The sequence below is a fragment of the Platichthys flesus genome, chromosome 9 (assembly GCF_949316205.1).
Source record: "Platichthys flesus chromosome 9, fPlaFle2.1, whole genome shotgun sequence".
In the NCBI taxonomy this organism is placed as follows: domain Eukaryota; kingdom Metazoa; phylum Chordata; class Actinopteri; order Pleuronectiformes; family Pleuronectidae; genus Platichthys; species Platichthys flesus.
In genome coordinates this window covers 26,565,533-26,590,538 of record NC_084953.1, presented here as the reverse complement: position 1 = coordinate 26,590,538, position 25,006 = coordinate 26,565,533, and the positions used below count along the sequence as shown (strand labels likewise).

The window sequence follows — 25,006 nt, the reverse complement described above, 5'->3', positions numbered from 1 at the left end:
ACACAATATAATTTGTCATCAACTGAAAAGACAGAACGTCTCCTATTAAAATAACGGGGGTATGTCTATGAGCATGGAGATAAAGCTGGACGGCTATTAGCACACCAACTTAAGTGCCGCTCTGTGTCCCAACAGATTACACAAATACGGAAAAATGGCGGTGAACTAACTATTGACCCAGAAGAAATTAACGAAACATTCACATCGTTTTACTCAAATCTGTATACGTCAGAGATAACAAATGATAGCTTTGACATGGACATTTTTTTCAATGATCTTCAAGCTCCTTCTATAAAAACAGGACTGAGACTGAGCTCCCACTAAAATCTATGAAAATCATTAACGCGATCAAAACACTGCAGAATGGCAAGACGCCAACATTGACTGAAGCATCAATAACCCTCTTGCTTAAGCCAGGTAAAGATAACACGGAATGTGGCTCGTATCGACCCATCTCCCTTTTAAACTGTGACGTGAAGATCTTGGCCAAGGCCCTTGCCTTACATTTAGAAGCCACAATGCATGACGTGATATCTGCTGACCAGACTGGTTTTATTTTGGGACGTCATTCATTTACAAATATCCGCCGGCTATTAAATATTATTCACTCTCCTGCGTCCAGTGCAGTCCCCGAGGTGGTTATCACGCTTGACGCAGAGAAAGCCTTTGAAAGGGTAGAATGGGGATAATTATTTACATGCTTTGGGTATGGTCCTAACTTCATTTCATGGATTAAACTCTTATATACCTCACCCAAAGCTTCAGTAATTACAAATGGTAAGCACTCTCAGTATTCTCAGCTGTCAAGAGGCACCCGTCAGGGCTGCCGTATCAGCCCACTGCTATTTGCCCTGGCCATAGAGCCCTTGTCCATCGCACTCAAATCACTACCCTCGTTAAATGGAATCCATAGGGGAGGGGAAGAGCATAGAGTATCTCTGTACGCAGATGATTTATTAATGTATGTATCAGACCCTGTTTCAAGCGCCCCCCATGTGATCCATGCTTTGAGGAGATTTGGTGCTTTTTCTGGGTACAAATTGAACTTTAGTAAAAGTGAATGTTATCCTGTTAATGAATTGGCTCTTCAAATACAGGACAATGCTCTGCCGTTCCGGATGTCTAGAAATGGCTTTAGATATCTGGGCATTAACATTACAAGGGACATGCAGAAGCTTTACCAGGAAAACTTCTGTCTGCTGTTTGAGAAAGTCAAATCAGACTTGAAGAAGTGGAAAACACTTCACCTATCCTTAGCAGGAAAAGTGAACTGTATAAAAATGAATGTACTCCCCAAATCTGTTTCAGTGTATTCCACTTTATCTCCCTAAATCTTTCTTCAAATCTATTGATAAGGTCTTCACTTCATATATATGGGAGGGGAAGAAACCTAGAATACGGCTGGAACTGTTACAGAGGCCTAAAATGCAGGGTGGCCTGGCTCTACCAAATCTTTGTCATTATTATTGGGCCTCAAATGTTCAAAAAATCATGCCCTGGCTCCACACTGCTGATACAGACTGGTGCCATTTCGAAGATGCATCTTGCACTTCAACCTCTCTCAGAGCCCTGGTCACCTCCAGCCTTCCCATCTCTACTTCTCAATACACCAACAATCCAGTAGTCATAAATACCCTCAAAATATGGTTTCATCTTAGAAATAGCTTCGGGTTTAATAATCTTCTCCATATAAGTCCCATACACAATACTCATCTTTTCCTTCCAGCTAGATTAGACTACGAATTCACTCTATGGCAAAGACAAGGCATTTACAAATTTAAAGATATGTATATAAAGTTTAAACAATATTTTTAATAGCTTTAATGAATTATCAAATAAATGTGGCCTCCCTCGGTCTAGCCTCTTTAGTTATTCCTAAGTTCGCAACTTCCTTCAACATCATTACCCCAACTTTCCATATTTACCATCACCTTCTGGTTTAGATGATCTGTTAGAAACTACCTTCAGCTTTAAAAGACTTATTTCAAGAATCAATAACTGTATATCCTCTTTTAAAAATACAACTCTCGCAAAGATCAAGGCAGCTTGGGTGGATGAGCTGGGAGAGGACATGGAAGAAGACATTTGGGACAGCGCTTTACTTAGAGTGAATGACAGCTCTTCATGTGCCAGATTAAGCATAATACAGTTTAAGATCTTACATCGCATCCACTACTCCAAAGCCAGACTAGCTAAAATATACCCTAACACGGATGCAAGCTGCGACAGGTGTCGAAATACTCCTGCCGACTTAACCCATATGTTTTCACTTAGCAGCCCTCTAGCATCTACAGTTGTGATATTTATCCTTGTGAGCTATAATGTGTAGTACACAACTTGAAAAAAATGGTGAGCCTATGTTAATGTATGTGTTTGTTTTTTTCTTTCCTGGGTGGATGTCCTGTATGTACGGGAAGGGGGGGGGGGGGGTATACAAAATTATGTGAGCATTGGTCTAAAGTTCTTATGTGAATGTTGTATCATGTACAACTCCTGTGATATGAGTGCTCAATAAAAAATATATTCCAAAAAATAAAAATACTATTTCAAAGGTTATGCAGCTCAATATGTTGTATAGTGAGAACTAAGTTGCAAATGCAATGCAAGTACATAACCTTTTATAAGAGTAGAATTCATGGATGGAGTACAAGAAATGATCAGAAAATTCAGAATTAAAGGTTAAATAAAAAGGTTTTAGAGCCTCTTATGTCCCTTTAAAGTGAATGTGAAACTCACCATATCCATTGTAATGTGACAAATTGATATATGTGGCACTTTAAACACAGATTTTTGTGGGGTGAGATTTTGATTAGCTGGAGTGTGAAGCTGCTGAGTTGCTGAAGATCAGCTGAAGAGCACAGTCAAGGACAGTAAAGTTCTCTGTTAACACTGACACTCTGTGGTGATCCACGGCCGACAACTTTGAAATTAATCTTTTGTCTCTCTGCTCTGTGGTTCATTGTCTGCTTGCCTCCTGTCGACACAGCAAACAAGAAAGGTTAGTGACTCTGCTCCTACGTCACTACACCTCACAGCTACCGGCCTGCCTCTGCACATCCTTGCATGTTTTCAGTGAGAATGACATATCAGAGGTGCTCATTGCTTCTATTACACTTCAAAATCACCATGCCAGCTTGTCTGAGCTGTCTTCTTCCGCTTATCATCTTCAACTGAAAGCACTTGTGAGCATGTGTGTTTTTTCTGCCCTTTTGTTTCTTGGAATAGTCCTGCCTCACTGTTGGCAATAGCCCCACTTTGTCTAAAGTTAAATATTCGATTCGTCATTCTCTTTTCTTTCACATTCAAATATCAACAGTTTGGTTTCTGTATCTTTTTCTTTTTTGCTTAGTTAGTTTATTTAAATTTCAAATTAAAATAAAGTCCACATTTTCTGAACTGTTTTGTAACTCTTACATTCCATGATGTACTTCAGCAGTGGTTTTCAACTGGCAGCAATACTATCTGACCATCCACACAATTAAGATTGTTAGAGATTTTTTAAATATCAGAATATCGGACAGAAAGATTAACATTGTAGTGCCTCTATGAGCCTCAGTGATTGGCACATCTAAATAGCTTAGGGTAACATTGCTTTAATACCTGTTTTTCACCAAAGTCAGTGGGTATATAAGGGTTTTTAAACTCTAGTTAACCTGCTAAAAACGTGACTGACCTTTCCTATGCCAATAGAAGATTGGGCAAAAAAAAGATTCCCAGCTTGTCATGTTCGATGTAACAAATGCACCAAAAACTTAATCATGCTCTTTCCTCGCTGTTTAGCTAAATATTGTGTGTTCACCCGGGTTTCATGTGCAGTATATTGTACATCAGTGCCAAATGAAGCCAGAGCAGATAACAACCTGCGTCTTCTGCAGAGTAATTTGACCTGAGAGTAAATGCCGATTGCATCTATTCACATTGCAGACAAAAGCCAGATTTTTTGACCAGTGGAAAAGGGGCTTAAAGGGATAGTCCACACTGTAGGACTCCTTTTTCAGACGTGAAAAAACAAGAGAAAAAAACATAACTTGCCTCCATTCTGCTCCTGTGGTGTCTTAAAAGGGTCCGTACACCCCGACATTCATCCTCGACTTGAAACAGCTAAATTTACATCATGGTTTAAGCCATATTCTCCTCGGAGATGCTTTCATCTTCTCACGGACACACCGATGAACCACACACACTGCAAACAAGCTTAAGGGCAAATGCTGAGTAAGCATTGCTAAGTCCGCTAGCATCACTTCTTCTGGTAGTGGACTTTTTTGCTTAAACACAATGGGTGACGACATGATCGAGGCAACAGCCTGATCCAGAAGGTCCCGGAGATCAAGCCAGAAAACCAAAATTACAATTTTGTTTCTAAACTACTAACAACAATAAACCGTGATGACGAGCATTCGACGAGAGACAGGAAAGAGGAACAAAAAGACAAAAAGATCCCCGACCAGACCAACAACTTCAAATTGACTCAGGTAATGAAGAGAGCATGGTGGCGGTGGAAGCCGAGCTGCGCACATTCAGGAAGGGGCACTCGGAAGCCTCCAAAGACACCAAAGACTCGTTAGCAAGATTGGAAACTGTGCTCAGTGAGGTAGCCGAAAGGACGACACAGCATGAGCAACGAGTGACAGAATACGAACAAAGACTGGGTGCTGCCGAGGATAGGACACAGCGACACGAAAGAGCCCTTCGCTACCTGCAACAACGAGATGCGAACCTAACAGCAAAATGTGTGGATCTCGAGTCCAGAGCGAGACAACAATCTCTGTATATACAGAGTAACAGAAGATAAAGAAAACAACGATATACTGAGCTACATAAGTGATCTCATCCGAACCTCACTGACATTACCAGAGGATCTGAATTTAAACATAGTGAGAGCACACTGATCTCTGACCATGAAACCGACAGACCCGGGGAGCCCCCCGAGGTCCGTCATCGTCAGATTCCTCGACTACAGAACTAAGGACTTGGTCTTTCAGGAAGCATGGAAACACTGAGGAGGAGTGATATACAATGGACTGAAGATTTTTTTTGACCTAGACAACACGTCTAACATCCAGAAGAAAAGTACACAAGTAAGGGAGGTGATAAAGCAGCTGAAAGAGAAAAACATAAAAGCTCAATCTCCGTTTCCTGCCAAGCTGAAAATTCACCTGAAATCCGGAGCCAAGACCTTCATGACACTGTCAGATGTGGCACAAACACTTACTGGGATCGGTATCCATGTGCACCTGGATGAACGGGAGACTCTCCAGGCGTTTTTTTGGGGTATTAATGCACTTAGGTTGCTGGGGGGGGGAGGCATCCTTTTTACTTTTTTGTCTTTTTGTAATGTACATGTCGCATCTTTTTGATTTATGAATGTCTTATTCTTATTATCTATGGCCATCCTTTTTTATTGTGACACCCTTTATACTACACAGAGCAATGTTCTGTCTTTTTGCCTTATATATTAGCCTGGATGCCAGACGAACTTAGCCCCGCCCACAACATTTGAGGTCGGGAAGTTCGGTCTGGAGTCCCTCCGTTGGGGAGAAATTATGCCCGAACCGAAACTGCTCGGACCAATCACATTGTCAGGGCGGGCTTTATACGATGATGGACAGATGATCAACAGTAACGTAATCAACAGCATCATCAAAGCGCGCTTGGGTTGAATTCGTTTTCACAAACATGCCTGCCGGTGGAGAGCTGAGATGTGTAGATGCTGCCATTGAGTCTGTTTTAGAAAGCGCATTCATTTTGAAAGAGGAACAGAGAACGCGGAGGCGCGCCGTGCTAATCCATATCGCGCCTGTGCTTGGCTGTTCACACCGGACGCTGAAGCGACGCTGAACCGCTGGGCAGCGCCAATAATATCACCCGTTGATCCAGTAGTATTCAAGCATATACTTAAGGCCTCTGTATGCTTCTCCGAGTCCTTTGCGGATGGACGGACGGACGGAGCGGACGGACACTATTTGATTTATAGTTCTACGAGCCTTTTTTCTTCTGAAAACAATTCACCGCCAGAACAGTAGTTGGCGCAACGGAAGTCGAGCTTAGAGAAGCCTACCTCATGAGGTTTGTAGAAGAAGTCCACGCTGGTTTATTTACGTCCACCCGGCTCCTCACGCACAGTGAACGATGACAACTAACAGAAAAAGGCTGTTGATGACGCGACAGTTTTTGCTGAAATAAAGTGACACCCAGCGGGTCAAAATGCTTATGATATCGTGTCTTAGCGCAGCGGTTCCCCGGTCTTTTTCCAAACTGCATTGCTAATTCAACAGTAGTAACAGCTTGAAGCTACACGGAGGCTGCTGTCTTCCCCCCCAGCTTCAACACACAGTCAGCAGGGACACCCGATACTAATACTACCAAGTTTTTGCTTCTAACCTGACGGTGTTTGAGAAACAGTGTCATGAGAGCCGTGGGATTAAAGTCAGCGGGTTTTTGCTCTGTTCCCACTGCAGTTAGCATGGTAGCTAGCCCGCTATCCCCATTATCAAAGTTCGTTATAACCGTATGTGACCGTACACACATGCCGTAAGTGCTCTAACCAGCCAATGTCAGCCAGACAACGTCGCTGGCTTAACACACTTGTCACAATAATCATAGAGTCGTAGTTGTGATTTAGGTTTATTGTGATTTAGGGAATGAAACAGGAAGTTTGAGGTCCGGAAATGATGTTGTCCCGAAATGCTGGCGTTAGCGGACCAATCACAGCCAAGGGCTATCCGTGGGTCTCCGCCATGCCGACGTGTAGTTAGAAAAATCAGGGCCGCACGAAAAGCTCTATCTGTCCGTGTCCGTCAAAACGGAGAAGCATACATTGGCCTTTACTTGTTGCTCCAACATTAAGCAACAGCGTCCCAACATTTGTCTTTCTTGGTGTTGTCTTTACACAACATGTTCCGAGGATCATACAACTCACTGTACTTCTCCACTTCAATTATTAATTGAATGTCATCCATGTTGAAGAACTTTTCCACTGTTTGCTCCGTTAAATGTCGGGTGTCAAGGGTAAATTACATATTCTCCACTCAAGCCTGTGTGGAGAATACGTAGCCCCCTCCCCCCGATGGTCAGTGGGCTTCAATCCTTGGCCGGGTTCACTCCTCTTCCCCCTGTGCTAGGCACGGTCAAATACAGTTTAAGAAAGTTCATTGTCTCCATTTCACCAAAGAGAAATTAGCAAGAATATACCCTAATACTGATCCAACATGTGACCGATGTAGGCTAGCCACTGCAACCTGGTTACTAGAGATGAGCCGGATACGGATAAAGCACTTTTGCCGAGCATGCGTATTATACGAGTAATACGAGTCAATATCTGTGCTCGGACTGAATGAAAATCCTCACACAGCGTCACAGCGCTCCTTCCCTTCACACACCGCTCTGCTCACTCACTCACAGAACAGCTCTCTGTCTCTCAGTCACTCAGGTTCGCGGGTCTTTTCCGTTAACGTTTAGGGTTTCTTCAGCTTGAAGTTTGTTTTTATTTCAGTTTGTACTTACTTATTAACCAGTAGAGTTCTGTTAAACGTGGGTTCGTTCAGACGTGGTGCTGGTAGAAAGCGACTCGCGTTGGGTCTCTGCCTGACTACTCTCTAGCGTCTGGCTATTCTCTCTCTCTCTCTCTCTCTCTCTCCCTCTCTCTGCCGGTCGTTGGAGTTTTTTTTTTTTTTTTTAAACTCCAGTTGTCTCTAACCAGTTTTATTTTACTTCTCGAGTGTCTGACACTTTCTAGGTAGTAGTGGTATAACAAATATTACAAATTAAGCTACACACACACACACACTCCCCCTCTCTCTCTCTCATGATCAGTGATACAGAATAATGAGTGATACAGAGAGTATTTCAGCTGACACTGAACCACCAGTCAGTGTTTGCTTAACCTTGCAGGACAGTGAGGGTGGCAGTAGCACCCACCCTTCCCCTACTGAGACCAATATTGCATCTGGTTATGGAGGTCCTCCTCAACCAAAGACCAAGAGGACTTCTGCAGTATGGGACTCTTTCACTGTGTCTGAAAATGATCCCTCCAAAGCCATTTGCAAGCTTTGCAAGTCCAAGTTAAGCAGAGGTAGAGATGCAGAACATTACAACACAACATCTCTACATAACCATCTGCTATATGCCCATCACATTAGAAAGCCCACTGTATCAGCCACCTCCTCATCCTTTCCTCTTCCTTCTCAGGTCACTGGTGTTCAGCTGGGTGCTACTAAGGGCTCACATTCATCTTCATCTTCACAAATACTCACTTCATTTGCAGCAAAGCAGCCATTCCCAGCAAACCATCCCCCGTCAAAACAAATTACAGAGATGATTGGTAAAATGATCTGCACTGATCTTGAACCTTTCTCTGTGGTGGAGAGGAGAGGCTTCAAGACACTTGTTGGCTTTTAAGAGCCCAAGTATAAGATCCCATCAAGGCACTATTTCAGTCGAACTGTAGTGCCTGAGCTGTATGGGGCAATGAGAGGGGAGTTGGTCCAGTCACTTAAGGCAGCTGAAGGAGGTGTCATCAACCTCACTACAGATCTCTGGACCAGCAATCACAACGCACATGCATATCTCTGTCTAGCTGGGCACTGGTGTGAACTTGTAGGGGGAAGCTTCAGTACAGAGGAAAGCAGGGCTGCTAAATGTTGGTGTGCTGGACATTGAGCACACATCAAACAACATTCTGTGCTGCCCAAGGAAAAGATGAGAGAGTGGAAGAGTCTGTTGGTCAGTCTGTCACAATACGGTTTGTTGTTTCAGATAATGCAGCCAACATGGTGAAAGCTTTGACTGAATATGGGCACATCCGTTGCATGTCCCATACGCTTCACTTGGTGGTGATCAAAGCACTGGAGAAGGACAGGGTTGTGACATCCCTTCTCTCCAAAGCCAGGATCATATCTGCCCATGTTCATCGCTCAAGCAAAGCCAGCAACAGACTACATGAGCTGCAAACACAGTTGAACCTCCCCCAGCACACGCTCATAACAGATATAAAAACAAGGTGGAACTATACGTTTTCTACATGCTCCAGCGGCTGCTGGAACAGCGCAGGGCTGTGCAGATTATGACACAGGAGTCTAACATGGGTAGAGCATCAACAATCATCTATCCAAATGAGTGGAGGTTAGCATCAGACATGCTCACTGTTCTTTGTCCTTTTGAGGAGGTCACAAGGGCACTCTCAAAACACAGCGCCTCCATCTCTGAGGTCATCCCCCTCCTGCATGGCCTGTGCTCCATCATCAGGTCACTGCATGTGGGAGGTCTTACAGCTGGTGAGGAATCTGAGGATGAATCTGATCAGTTCATGGCTGGTGATGATGATCAGGATGCCACAGTGGGGCTGGGCCAAGATGTTGCGGCTGAGTCCAGGGAAAGGTTAGGCACAGCAGCAAGTAGACTGACAGCCAATCTGAGCAAAGAACTAGAATGGCGTTTCCAACCAATTTTTGCAAACTCCACATTTCTGCTTGCCACTCTCCTTGACCCCATATATAGAGACAGCGGTTTTCCAGACAATATTGATGTGGAGGCACTGAAGAGGACATTACTCCACAGGATGGAGCTCTGTAACCCTGTGGCTACACCTGCAAGAAACACAGAAGAGACACCTGACACCAGCAGCACTTCAGTCTTGTCTTTCCTGCAGAAAAATAAATCGGCTATTCCAATGAGGACACATTTACCATCAGGTGATGTGGAGGCCTACCTGGCAGATGGGGACATCAGCCTTACCGATGACCCAGTGAAATACTGGTCAGGCAAGCTTCAATGCTAGCCCAATCTTACACGCTTTGCACTGCAGCATCTCAGTTGTCCACCTACAAGTGTCCAGTCTGAGCGTGTTTTTAGCACAGCTTGAAATGTGGTCAGTCCACAGCGTGCAAACTTAGACCCTAGCCATGTGGAGCAACTGGTGTGGAAATAAATTTAAAAACAATAAAAATAAAAAAATCATAAAAAAATGTTAAAAAAGAAAGTTATGTGGAGTATGAAAACACTTATTACATTTCACTTCATAATTGCAACAGGATGTGTTGTAGTCATTGTTGCAAAACTTGTTTAAAATCATTGATCTGAAGCTCAATGCTGATGCTGTCCTGTAATAGTTTTCTAATCGGCAATAAATATAACAATTTCTGATCAACCCATATTAATTGCATGCTTAAAATAACATACCGGTTAAAGCCCCGCCCGTTTCAAGACTAACCCTAACCCTGAGTACGGATACGGATACAGATAATTCATATGGTTAACAGATACAGATACAGATAATGCTGTACTCGCTCATCCCTACTGGTTACATATGTTTTGGCTATGTTCGAGCCTCCAAACATATTGGGAGAAAATCTTTGCATCGCTTAGTGACATCTATGACATGACGATTGAACCTCAACCTGTCATTGCACTCTTTGGGGTGATGCCTGAAGGCACAGTAGGGTCGGTTGGCTTGCACGTTGTGATCGCCTTTACCACTCTGCTAGCTCTGCGCCTTATTCTCCTTAACTGGAAGAGACCAGTGCCACCATCTCATACAAGATGGCTTAAAGAGATCATGTTCTATTTGAATCTTAGCGAGATTAAATAATAATTAAATAATAACAGACTTGGTCTATTCATAATATCTTTAGCATAGCACAGTGCATTAGATGTTTATTTATTTATTTATTGTTGTTGTTAATGGGATGCTGGGTTGGGGTGGGGGTGGGGGGAAGGCACACGGGACAGGAATTATGTAGAATGCATTTCAAATGCTGACTATGAATTATCCTGCTTTCTATTGTGTGTGTAATTTATGTTATGAAGATGGAGATTTCCACCAGAACTTAGAGATATCAAGTCGGTGTTCATTGCATTGTTAAAGCTCAGAGGTGAGCTCGTAATTTTAAAACCTGTCACGTTAACACATTAACTGTGTTTATGCCTGCAATTAAAATATGATGCATGCTACACTGCTCTTCTAATTGATTTTATCATGAAATGTATGTTTTGCAAAAAAAAGAATAAAAAAATAAAAAATAAAACACAATGTTAATTACGCTGTTTTGAATGGAATATGAATGTCAGGTCTTGCAGACATGGAGGCATGTTGTGTTTTTTTCTCTTGTTTTATTACGTCTGAAGAAGGGGTCACCTTGGCTGCAAGGCTTTTTACCTGCCAATACAAGATATTAGGGGATTTTGTTTTTCAATATGGCAGCTCAGCATATATGGATGGTCATATGCTGTCTTTTATTGTATTTTCCACGTTTTTTGGATTTTTTCCATATTGTTTTAAAATATAAGTAATTGCTGCTCATCCTTCTCTCACCACGTCGCCTCAGGAAAAGAACATCTCCAGCAAAGGATGAGCACATGGCAGGGGTCAAAGACTCACTGCTTGCCCATTCCACAGATCCTGTGGAGATGAGGAGGCTCAACTACCAAACACAAGGTATTGACACACAAGCAAATGTTGCCAGTATGTACAAGCTCATGTTTATTCATACAGACGTCTGCTGGCACACTGGTAGTTGTCCAAATTATCTTGTTGTTTTATTACTGGCAGATCCACTTACTGCTTCAGTTGTACTTTTGTCTTACTGCCCAAGTGTCAAACTATGACTCCTAATCATAAAGAATCCCTTCACATGAGTAACTAATTCTAAACTGCACCCTAAACCAGTTCACGTGATATTTCTCAGTCACTTCGGATGAAATAGGTCTTTTATTCTCTTCATTCTTTGCTCAAGTAATGATATTTTGTCCATCCATCCATCTTTCCAAAACTAAGTATCCCTAAAATTAAGTTTTTAAGTGTCCTAGCTCAGTAAAATGTTTCCCAGGTTAGGTTTAGGTTTACCTCACCCACCAGAGTACACATGAGAAGAAGTATTTTTAGTGTTGCAGGATTTTGGCCATTAAAACAAGTTATTTTGATATGACGATGATACTAGAGGAAAGTATCAGCGGATAATCTCATATATAAGGCTTCAATCGCTCATCTAATAGTCATAATATGACAGCCGGGGGGACTGTCAGATAACCACCAACTGATCAGCATTGCTTCCTTAGAGCCACCAGAATGATGTATCTAAAAACTCAAGCCACTTCATCCATGGTAGGGCGAATACATGAATGAAACCACAGGAGAGTGCAGAGGACAAAACAGACATCCAGCAGACATGTGTGGGTGTGTGTGTGTGTGACGGACCATACTTACTGCTCCACCTGTTACTACAGGAATGAGGGAACATCCTCCCATCCCTGTCTCTGACCTGGCAGACCACATAGAGAGACTCAGGGCCAACGACGGACTGCGCTTCTCTCAGGAATATGAGGTATTATTTCCTGTTCTCATGATGCAGCATAGACACCTTTTGTTTTCTTAGTTTAGTATTTTGTTTTATTAAAAGGTTTTGGTGACAATATGAAATAGGAAAAGATATGAAAGATGTATTTGCTATGATATTTATATGTCTGAGAAATGATCATCATTCTTAGCATTGGAATTATTTCCGGATATAAAATTGGGTTTTAGTAATATGGTTGTTGTCACAAAGTGAGCCTCGCCACATTATTATCTCTATCACCCACAATTGGTCTCATAGGGCTTTAACAAGGTGTGACATCCTCTGCCCTTAAACCTCAACAAGAGTAAGGAAAAACTACTGAAAAAACATTTTAACAGGATGAAAAGAATGTAGAAACCTCAGATAGAGACACATGTAAGGGATTCCTCTCCCAGGACGGACAGAAGATGTCAAGTGTAAATTAGCATTCATACAAAATAAATTTAAATTAGCAGTAAATTAAATCAAAGACATGGGCCTCATTGGTAAAACAGTGCTTAGCCCTCATTCTGAAATTGTCCATTCGTACAAAAGCTTAAAATGATGTCCTGCAAAAATATTCATGAATGTTAAATCATGGACACACGCCTGAAGGCAGTTATACTTTTTTGAATCACGTCCAGCCGGAAATGTATTTACGTGGATCAACCTTATACTGCATCCACACATAAATTACTCTCACATGAAGTGAGAAGAAGACCAAGAAGTGCAATTCATACTTGTCAGTTAATTCCCGCCAGTAACAACCAGTTACCAGAAACTCCTGAGTGTTGAGTATTTGTGTTTGCACTGGGATGATTGGTTCCATCAAGTCTGTCTAATACTGGACCTAATACAGTACATTGATCCAAAATCACAGATCTAGAGAATCTAAATCAGGGGTTTAGATGATGAGTCATCATCATGGCACAGGAAATCTTCATGGTCTCAGAGCACTCGTTTTCTTCTCATCCTTCTATTAACGTACTCTTCTACCAGTGCCAGCGAATTCATCATGTAGGATTACGCACAAGCGTCGCCGCAGCATTTATGATAACAACGATCAGACTTCACACTTTGACAAATTGATCATCTTGTCCCTCTATCCTGTGACATCCTTTGGAAATGGAAGTTTGATAGTTGAACACAATGTATTTATTTTGAATTGGTCTTCAGTGTGCTCTGTGTGCCTGATAGCTGAGTCATGCTCATTGCAGTAATTTTATATACAAAAACGATTTGAAAATTAAGGTGATACTTTGTGTTACATACACCGTGAGGAGATTATTTCAAAATTATTTATTTATGGTTTTGCAACTCGCTGTTATTACCTGTGCATAATATGCCTTAAACTGGCTGTTTTAAAATTGAAGGATCAAATGGAACATATATGCTGGAAAAGCACAAAAAGCACTTCTGGTTTTAATGTTTAAGATGAAGGATCCAAAAGTGGTCTTTTCACCACCTGGCATCTGTGTTTCCAGTTTCACCTGTCTCCTAAATGTTTGTAGAAATCATTCACAGTTTGTGAAGAGGTGAACAACTTTTGTGTGTAAACTGGCGTAAGCATCTTTCAGAGCCCATTTTGTGTATATGCAACAATTATAAAGGAGGCCCCAGAACTCCTTTCTATTGATTTTAGGCTTCCTTTTATGAGAACACAATTTGAATGGCAAAGAAAATAAATAAATTAATTTATTGTGTTTTTCTTCTTGTCGAGATAAAGCACCTGTACTATACATGACTATTATTGTATACAGTAATTTCACGACACATTTCAGGTGACCCTGAGTGATACATTTTTCTTGTTATTTTGTGTGTTTAATGTTGGAAACACTTATTTGCTTCAATCAGCCAGGGGTTTTCAACCAGGGGTCCGCGGACGGCATTACAGGGGGTCCGCAAAATTAACTTTGATTTGTTTGAGGTTTTTAAATAAAACCAAATGTTAAAACTTCCTTCTATCCACATGCATGCACACACACACACACACACACACACACACACACACACACTCACACACACACACACACACGCACACATGTAGGCACGCGTGTGTAGGCATATCAGTGTATACTTTCTAGTCTGAATGGTGGTCCCCCGGACAAAACCAGTTGAAAACCCCTAAATGCTGAGTCCAAGTTCAGCATTGGTTAAAAAAAAAAAAAAAAAGCTTTCCTACCTTTGCTTTGTTTTTCTTAAGCAGTTTGGTGAAATGCAATCATCTTTCTGGAAACATGATGGGTTTGCACAACAATACCAATTCATTAAACGGAGGATAAATCTGTTTATCCCCCCCCTCTCCTCTACTTTGTAACAATTTTGTATGCCACAACCCACAATCCCCCATTGGCAATAATTCAGCCTTCTGTAGTAGTATATTATTTTAATGTTTATGTATTTTAAACTGTGGATATGTGCAACTACACCAGACATCTAAAAAACTGTAGGCACTGAATAAATACAAATAAATGATTTATTTTCTTCTTTAAGATCTGATGGAGGAACACTACAGTCCAAATATCAATATATGAATGAAAGAATATAGATTGCAATGCAGCCAAAGAAGAACACATGTTGGTGCCATTAAACATGATAGCTGTAGCCTGAGTTTGCCCAACACTATGAAGTAGTCTTTGAGAGAGTCAGGAGCTCTGTTAAGTTGTAGTTGTATAGCTTATCAATTTGATATATTTTTCAAATTAAGCCATAAATAGAGATAAATGTATTATAATGAGATTTAACCAGATTCAGACATTTAGTATATTTGTTTGACACCTTCAGTTGATGATGGCGAACCAATATAAAACCACTTTTTTTTTTTTGGTAGTGTATTTAAGTGGAAGTAAATTTTGCAAATGTAAGATTATTTTAGGCCATTGACTAACTACTGGACTTAAAGTAAATGGATAGCCAGCACTTCCCTGTGTTTTCAAATCCTGATATCATAAAATCAAACAAGGCTTAAGTGCAGCCTCAGGTGCTTTGTATTTTCCTTCATGAGGCACCACAACATTTTAAATAGCAAGTTATTAATCACACTTAAAGGGACTATGGGCAGATATACCTTGGTCCTAGCAGCTGTGCTCTTTATCAGTGAAGTGGGCTTGAGCAAGAGTTGAACCACATTTTCTCTCAGCAGTTAGAAAAATCAAGCCTCTACTGTAAAGCACTTTAAATGATCATCAAGACTAGGAAAGTGCATTATAAATACAAACCATGTACCAGATAAGCTTGCCTTAGGGTAGAAGGCATTTCTTTCAAGTCTCAGCATTAATTAGAGCAGGTTTATGTCAAAATAAAAGACTGTGTTGGAGATACAGTGATTAAAAGCAACAATTATTTTTTTTTTTAAAGCAATTGAGCAGCAACACATGAATTAGTCAGTGGAAATGCCTTTGGTGTTTTGGATCTTTGTCCTTCGGAATGCTCTGTTTATGGCATTCATCCTGTTTCTTATAGCAGCTACCTGAATAAATATTAATAAATCAATAAATACCAGTTTAAATTTCCAGTGACAGCCATCCACGACTGAGCCATAACAGAACCCCTATCAATGCTCTATTTTTGCTCCATTTCTCGTAAATTCCTCTTGGCCATCTATACATTGTTATGGTCACAGCAAAAAAACTCATAACCAGGGATAAAAGGTCGGAATGGAGATCAACTGGAAAACCTTCAGCTCCTCTGTCCAAACAATTGTTAATGCTTAGACCACACCCATCCAATTTCAGGATTTTTTTCAAATACTGCAAAGGCTACAGGCCTGGTGTAATCCACAAGTCACAAGTCACTATGTATCGCTGAAGCCATACAACCACATCACGGTGCAACATTTTACTGCCTAGGAATATTACAGAAATTATCAGTAATAAAGCACAAATGTCAGTGAAAATAGTTGATTAGTAAGATGCTCAGTTGCAATCAGATTCTCAATCAACTTTGATCTGCAGGCTTGCAAGAAAATATAACTGGGTTCTTTCGTCACTCACTCACTCACTCTCCAGCCATTAGTTCATAGTGAGTCTAACAGGCTCACTATGAAATGAATAGCTGATAAGGGTTGTGTTTAAAGTGGTTCTGCCAGAGGATCTCACAGCTTGCTGCATCTGATGATTGAGCCAGTCTGTGTTGGGACTACAGGCCAAATTATACTTGTGTTGCATGGACGCACGCATGCACGCAAGACACGCAACACGCCCCTTTCGAGCCCTCTGGCGGCTTGCGTGCGTCCGCCAATTTTACTACATGAAAAACGACGCGAGCCTCACGCAGCCCGCAAGGCTTGTGAATGGTCGGCTGACTACGTCCCGTCCGGAGTCTAGTTTCCGGTTTCATGCCCCACAATACGCGGAAATCACGGAAGATTTAGAAGAACAAATATGGACCAAATAGAAGAGCACTTGGCAGAAGAGATCCGAAAGTATGACCACTTGTATAACCCGTCACTGACTGGCCGATTTCTCCGCCAGAAAAAGGCTATGAGGTAGTGATGTGTCGGTCGTGAACAATTTGTTCGTTTTGAACGAATCCTTACAAGGACTCGGGAGTAACGAGTCCTCTCAAAGAGTGATTCATTCTAGTGTTGTGTCGTTCATGAACGATTCGTTAGTTTTGAACGAATCGTTACAAGGACTCAGGAGTAACGAGTCCTCTCAAAGAGTGATTCGTTCATTTTCTCGTGGCCGCGCATCGGGACTGTTGCATAGGCTGATGCAGGTCACATGAAAAAGGATCCAAAGACTCGTATCCGGCAGATGAACGAATCACTGATCCGAAGACTGTTGGCAGAAGAACGAATCACTGATCTGAAGACACGGTCGGGAGGTGAACGATTCGTTCATCTGCCGGTTACGAGTCTTTGGATCCTTTCCCACATGACTTCCATAGGCTCAGAAGAGGAAACAGTTACCTCATTCCCTTCCGCGTGTTAAAAAGCAGCCATGACTGACAGCTTTTGTGTGGCAGATCATATTTTTTTTAAGAAAACCTCCTCTATTATATACAGTAAAACATGAGTTTGTATGGTTTTAAATTGTCATTTATTGTCACACTGGCATTTAATTATCACGGGAAATCACTACACTGCACTAAACTGTAAGTGTAAATGTAAAGTGAAAATAACAAAACCAGTCATTATGACTTGTGAATAGGGCTGAACGATTTGGGGAAATAATCTAATTGCGATTAAGATTTAATATGTGATTCTTTTATTTTATCCTCTCTTTCCCCCCCAAAAAACGTAATGAATGATTTAAATATGACCAACACAATATTAGATACTGTACAATATTCTTACCCACATTTTTATTTAACTGCTCATTACAGAAACAAGAATAACAAATTGGTGTGCATTTACGTTATTTAATCAAAGTCATTGTAAGTATAAACACAAGGCATGCACTTTTTAAAACCTGTGTGCAAATTTACCATCTTGAGATTTTATTTTTTTTAAATATAGGTGTCTTACTACTCTCAAGTCTAACATTTCCAGTGTTGGGAAGGATACTTTCAAAACGTATTCTGTTACAGAATGCAGAATACATGCCCAAAATGTAATCTGTAACGTATTCCGTTACATTAACTAATCTGATTAACGTATTCTGAATACTTGGATTACTTCCACATTGAATTGCATTTTATAAGTGTAGGAATGCGGCGTTGTTATAGTCAGTGGATCAGCAGCAGTTTAAGCTCTGTGTCCGCGGATGCGGCGGGCCAGCTGGATGTGCTGGCAGCGTGGGGATCAGGAGCTCCGTAGATTCCCGTTCATGTCCGGGTGGACGTGCAGCGGTATGGAGGCTCCGGTCCCCAGCAGGAACACCCCCATGCTGAACACCTCCGTCTCGCAGACGTGCATGTAGGTGACCGGGGGGCTCGGGAGCGATTTCCCCCTCCGCCGCCCGAGATGAGCTCGCTCTGTGTGGCCGACACGTCGCCCGAAGACTCTGTGGGCAGATGACAGAATCATTGATCGGAAAACACAGTCGGGACTTGAACGATTCGTTGATCTGCCGGGTACGAGTCTTTGGATCGTTTGCACCCCCCGTTGAAACGAACGAATGACTCAAAAAGAGATTCGTTCATTTTACTGAACGAGATTCAAAGAACCGATACGGTAAAAAGATCCGAACTTCCCATCACTACTATGAGGAGCCGGAGTGGCGATGTAAATAAACATTCGACGAAGAAGAAGACGTCTCTTGTTTGTGTGTTTTGTTTTCGAAAAAAAAAGTTACTTCGCCTAGTGTTCTGGCGGTGAATTGCATTGCAACACGCGCAACACGTTTAGGAAACATTAAACATCATGCATATGGCCTCTATAGCAATTAGCTTTGTTGCATGATAATAATTCTGTCAATCTTGTATCAAAGTATTAAATAGATAAAAGCTGGTTTGCCCAAGTTAATCTTATTTTTTGCTTTATCTGAGCCTGGTGGCTTATTGCCACATCCATTGAAATATCATTGTTCCATTTGCAATAAATATTTTCCACACTGTTGCTATTATTAATATGTATTTCCAGAAGAGTAGTTTTACGGTGTACATCATAATACTCTTTTTTCTAAAAGAGACTTAGTATATCATAGCAGTTTCTTTATTAAAACCTCAATGGGACATATTTAACAAATAACATAGGAGGAGCTCTTGTGTCAACTCATCTTGGAAGTAAACATTTTATAACTATGTACTGGGATGACACCCAATAGAATGCATTACTCTGCCAAAGAGCCTATCTCACAATGTTAAAGATATTATTAAAGAAATCCTGGGTCTGACCCTTTGTCCAGATCCAGGCCAAAATTGCCATACAGTGGTTGTATGGCTGCTGCTGTTTATTCAAAGTCATAGAACCCAGAGCTGGTGAATGAGATGCCCAAGATGTGTCCAAATCCACCAAATCTGAGACTGCACTTAGTTGATAAATATGCAGATACATGTGGCATAGAACGTGAGAGATGACACCAAAGAAAAGATGAGATCACACCAAAGAAAAAGGACAAATATTTAAACAACATTCACTGAAGTTGACGAAAATGTCTTGAAATTATATTACCCAGGTTTAATGTTAAGAGCAGGCAATTCATGGCCAAGCAGAATTGGATACATTATTGTGGTTTACTCAGTGACTGTGGCATCAGATGCTGAATGCTGGCCTTGCTATGATATAAACTAATCCACATGCTTCATGCCTGACTGTTCCCCTGCCTGTTTCCTGAGCAGTGTTGTAGGGTTGAAACTCAGTGAAAGTGATTCAATTGACAGGCAGAATGGCTGATTGATGTGTCAGCAGTTATGTGACTGGTTTGCTGGTGCAGCGTGGTGGAAGCCTTACCTATCAAGATTTTGAATAAATTGTGCATTCAACCTCTTTCTCCATTGTCATTATTATCAGTTTTTGGAGTTGTGGGGAGGCTGAGTAGCCATCCACCCAGTCAGGGGGAAAGGCAGCAGGATATGAGATTCTTTGTCACTGCCTTATTTTGCCTGTGAGTGTTTGTTTTCAAATGATGTAAGATAAGTAGCAGGAGCATTAAATGCATGAATAACAATCCTTAGCTAAACCTGTGCCTGCGTTCACACCCAGTAAACAATGCAGAGCAGCTCATATCAGAGCTCACCATCACTGCCATCACAGGCATTGGCTCCTCACTGCTCAACCAATGACTGAACTTTGATGATGTGTCTTTGTCTAGAAATCGAAAGGAAAATTGTAAATTTTTGTGGTTTTGAACTCTGTTGTCTATATAAACTTTGTTCTAGCAAGAGATTCATATAATATCAACAATAATAATTGAGTTTCAAAAGAATATTTAAATGATTATTTTAGATAACGGACCAAAAAAGCATCATGACTACACCCGGCTATCCCCAACACATGCAGCTTCTCACACATTCCAAAAGGCCCAGTGTCTGCACACATGGTTGCAGCTGATGGAAATGCAATTTGTACGTATTGGACGAAGTAAAAGTCATCTATGTCCCAAAGTGTACCGCATTACTGTCCTTCCATTACCTCATCTGTTCTGTAATATCAAGCCCTGAAATGGAAAGTAGGAGTGCATATCCAGAGTACTTACAGATCCTCATGGACTTTTCATATTGTCAGACCAGGGGATAGGCGGAGGATGGCACATTTGCTTGGTTAATAAATGGTTACCTGCTTTCTCTCCCTCTGTGTGTGTGTCTGCCTCTTTCCCCACCCCTGTGTGTCAGTCTGTTGATCCAGGACAGCAGTTCACCTGGGAGCACTCGAACCTGGAGGTCAACAAGCCAAAGAATCGTTATGCAAATGTGATCGCTTATGACCACTCCAGGGTCATCCTCACACCTGTGGACGGTGAGAGACATCGCACAGCATGGGACATCCCAAACGTTTCTTTATACCGAGAGCAGCAGACCTTTATTTTAAACCTAGTAGTTAGAGATAAAGATTTATAGAAAACCCTCTGTTTTCTGATTGGCTGCCATTTTCATTTGCTTTCTGTTCAAATTGGTCCTCACTTCAGGAGTTCCAGGTAGTGACTACGTTAATGCCAATTACATCGATGGCTACAGGAAGCAGAATGCTTACATCGCCACACAAGGTCCGCTGCCAGAGACACTGTCTGATTTCTGGAGGATGGTATGGGAGCAGAGAACCTGCACCATTGTAATGATGACCCATCTGGAAGAAAAGTCAGGGGTGAGCCTACTTGTCTTTTCTAGTTTCAGAACAATGCAGTTGTCATTTCCCCCCAACAATGTGCACCAATGGGCGTGCTCATACTAAAATTGGGTGTGGTCAGGCTCATTGTTGGCACAATTGCTGGTGGACATGATGCCTTCACAGCTGTCACATGGCAGATGCGAATTAGCAGAGCAATAACTCCACAAGCAAATGGCAGAACTGCAGCAGGCCATTATTTGTGACAGAGACCATCAGGCCTGTGCCACAGTAAGTAACAGCAGTCTGTAGTTCAACCAAAGGTGCAGGACATATTAGATGTCGCTGACCTGTGACCATGATAATAGCTGCTGCTGATACCAAACTCAATCTGTCTGTCCACTGTTGATGTGAGGGACCTGTGCATAACAGCTTTTATGTCTCAAATTCAGTTTAACTCTGACACAAATCTAGAGTTTTTCTTAGTGTCAACAGAGCTGAGCCTGCAGGCTGAGTTACACTATAGGCGAAAAACCACACCATACCAACAGATATGCTCTAGAGTTTTCCCAACTGAACTGAACAAGTTGTTAGTCCTTGCGTTCTAAAATGCCCTATATAGTGCATTCTCTAGTTATCACATAACTAAATTAAGTTTAGTGTCTTCTGACACTGCTACGACTGTTTTTAAAAATTTCAGACACTTTGGTATGGCTTCCATCTTACCAGTTATTCACCAGCCCTCAACTGTAAAGACAAACAATACATTTTGGATTCATTTTTGCACATAACGAGAACTACTGATGTTTTTCTCGTCAATCTCTCATATTTGTTTTCTCTCCTTGCATCACTTTGACCGATGGCTATGTAGCCTAATAGTCTGCTGCAGGCCTCGCCAAACAGCCTCCATCCCTCCACCCCCTCCACAGACACCCGCATCCAGGTCTCTGAAGCGTAATCATGCCATCTGTTCTACCCAGCTCCTGTGGCCTGCAGCCAGCAGTTCCCTCAAGTCAGCACTGATGTCCAAATGGTTGTTTCTATCATCATCTGTGTCCAAACCTCCCTGAGCATAGAGGCAGCACAAACACATGCTGACATGACTACCACAGGGCACATGTTGATTCTAGCATTTTGTTCAATGACTCAGTGGTTTTAATATCACTAAACCTCTGAAAACTCAAATGTTGTCCTTTTTGCATTGCATTAATATACATTGCATGTCTTTCTAACCTTAATATATTACAATAACAAAGTTTAAGATGACATTGTGAAAACTGTGAGGGTGTGAAAGGGAATATTGATGATGATGAACCAACAGAACTTAAGAGTGAGTTTCAGCTCATTGTTTATCTGTACTGACCAAAAAGTAGGCCACAACCTGCTCAACAGCAAACAAGAAATAAACCATAGACCAGGGGTTGGCAACCTATTTGACAACAAGCACCAATGTGAAAATGTGTTGTTAATTAGTGTGCCATATCAACCCTATTTTTAACATTAAGTTTTTTTTTTGAATCACATTAATATTTCCAATAGACATGTCATGTGTCATCTGGAAGGTGCCAGAGTCTTCACAAAGCTTGACGCGACATCAGGCTTTTGGCAAGTACCACTCCATCAAGACTCAATGCTGTTGACCACGTTCATCACACCAGAGGGCCGATACTACTTCAAGAGGTTACCCTTTGGTATATCATCGGCCCCTGAGCACTTTCAAAAGAGGATTTCCCAGCTGATTGATGGCATTGACGGGGTGCTGTGTCATGCTGATGATGTCCTCATCACAGGAAAGGACCGGGCAGAACAGGACGATAGGCTGCACAGGGTGCTACAGAAATTCAGAGAGTCTGGGCTCACTCTGAATGAAAAATGCCAGTTTGCACTGACAGAAGTCCGTTTCCTGGGCCATGTCATAAACTCCCAGGGCATCAGAGCAGACCCGGATAAAATAAAGGCGATCCGTGACATGCCTGAGCCGAAGGATGTGGCAGATGTTCGCCGTTTCATGGGCATGGTGAACTTTGTAGGAACATTTTCACCACGCCTGCCTGATTTGACAAAGCCCATCCGCGACCTGTTGAAGACAGAGAACTGCTGGACATGGGGAGCACCACAACAGAAAGCGTTCCTGGACACTAAGAAAGAATTAGCGTCAGAGACTGTGTTAGCCCAATACAGCCCAAACCATGAAACCATGGTGTCAGCCGATGCCTCTTCGTATGGACTAGGAGGTGTCTTAACACAAAAACAGCTAGGTGGTGAGTGGAGACCTGTCGTCTTCATTTCAAGAAGTTTGACCAAAGCCGAGTCGAGATATGCTCAAATAGAAAAGGAGGCTTTAGCTACGACCTGGGCATGTGAGCGCCTGCGCAGATACTTGAGCGGCCTAGATTTTACCATAAGAACAGATCACAAGCCACTCATAACACTCCTGAAGTCCAGAGCACTGGATGACCTTCCGCCGAGGATTATCAGATTCAGATTAAGGCTGCTCAGATTCAATTTCAACATTATCCATGTCCCAGGTAAAAACCTGATAACAGCTGATGCTCTGTCCAGAGCACCTCTTCCAGCCACAGCCACAGAGGATGAGCAAGTCCTGGAAAAGGAATGCAAAGCTTACTTCGACAGTGTAGTAGAAAGCCTGCCAGCCACACCGACAAAGCTGGAACAAATTAAGAGCGCACAAACCTCTGACAACATCTGCAGACGTCTCAGTCGATACATTGCGAACGGCTGGCCGGAACACAGACGAGATGTACACGAGTTGCTGTTGCCCTACTGGCCTGAAAGGTCAGTCCTGCATGAAGGAGGAGGACTGCTCATTAAAGGTGAGAGACTCCTAATCCCTGAACACATGAGACCTGCCATCCTACAGAGACTTCACCAGGGACATTAGGGTATCAACAAATGCCTAGCTAGGGCTAGAGAATCTGTCTGGTGGCCAGGCATCACGTCTGTTGTAAAGCAGATGGTCGAGAGATGCGAGATTTGTGCACGTGAAGCTCAATCACCTGTCGAGCCGCTGCTCACAACCGACCTCCCGAACAGACCATGGCAGAGGGTGGCAGCAGATCTTTTCCAATGGCAGAATGGGAACTATTTAGTCATGATAGACTACTTCTCTCGCTATGTTGAGGTTTGCACCCTACCTGGAGGTACAACAGCTAAACAGACCATTGCAAGATTTAAAGCTGTGTCTGCTAGGTATGGATGCCCAGAAGTGCTTGTCACGGACAACGGTCCCCAGTTTTCCTGTCATGAATTCTCTCAGTTTGCAAGAGATTATGACTTTACACATGTGACAAGCAGCCCCCGTTATCCCCGCAGCAATGGGGAGGCTGAACGGGCCGTCAGATCTGTTAAATCTCTCTTAGAGAAAGAGGGAGATTTCCACAAAGCTCTGCTGGCCTACAGGTCTACTCCATTGGCACACAGGACCTCCCCAGCACAACTACTGATGGGGAGGAGAATCAGAACACCAGTCCCGGTGTCACCGCTACAGCTACAACCACAGTGGCCTGATCTCAAAGAATTCAGAGGAAAGGACACTGCGTTGAAACTGCGACAGCAACAAACCTTCAACCAGAGACACCGCACTCAAACCCTGCCACCTCTTCAGTCTGGACAGCAGGTGTGGATCGGAGCCACACGCACAAGAGGGAGAGTCGTGGGCCCTGCACCGACACCACGTTCATATGAGGTAGAGACACTGGACGGAGGATGGCTGGGACGCAACCGTGCACACCTCAGGGAAGTACCAGTGCCCTCAACATCAGGTGACATGTCAATGACTAGATCAGGGAGACTTTCTAGTGCTCCAGAAAGACTGGACCTTTGAACATTACACACACATTACGAAGGACAGAAAAGAATAACATGAAAAGATGTTAAAACAAATGAAAAGTCATAATGTTCTGTTGGAAGAGTGAAATGTCTAGTTGAAAAGCTGTGTTCTGAGTTGATGCATCTAGTGAGTAATCCCATACAATAGCACAGTAAAGTATATTATCTTCTGTTAGTTTCTCAGTTCAGACTTATAAGTTTT

The 25,006-nt window shown here is 42.3% G+C and overlaps 1 protein-coding gene and 1 long non-coding RNA gene across 2 annotated transcripts in view; one reads left to right on the top strand and one right to left on the bottom strand.

The window, feature by feature from the left end:
* The window catches only part of LOC133960548 (uncharacterized), a 383,773-nt gene that overhangs the window by 43,124 nt on the left and 315,643 nt on the right, over positions 1-25,006 (bottom strand). The gene's annotated exons all lie outside the window — the stretch shown is intronic.
* The window catches only part of ptprfa (protein tyrosine phosphatase receptor type Fa), a 242,174-nt gene that overhangs the window by 190,901 nt on the left and 26,267 nt on the right, over positions 1-25,006 (top strand). Inside the window, exons 21-25 of the mRNA XM_062395231.1 lie at positions 2,987-2,998; positions 11,322-11,431; positions 12,220-12,317; positions 20,526-20,649; positions 20,819-20,994. Coding sequence (XP_062251215.1) covers positions 2,987-2,998; positions 11,322-11,431; positions 12,220-12,317; positions 20,526-20,649; positions 20,819-20,994 — 520 coding nt within the window. The remainder of the gene's footprint in view (positions 1-2,986; positions 2,999-11,321; positions 11,432-12,219; positions 12,318-20,525; positions 20,650-20,818; positions 20,995-25,006) is intronic.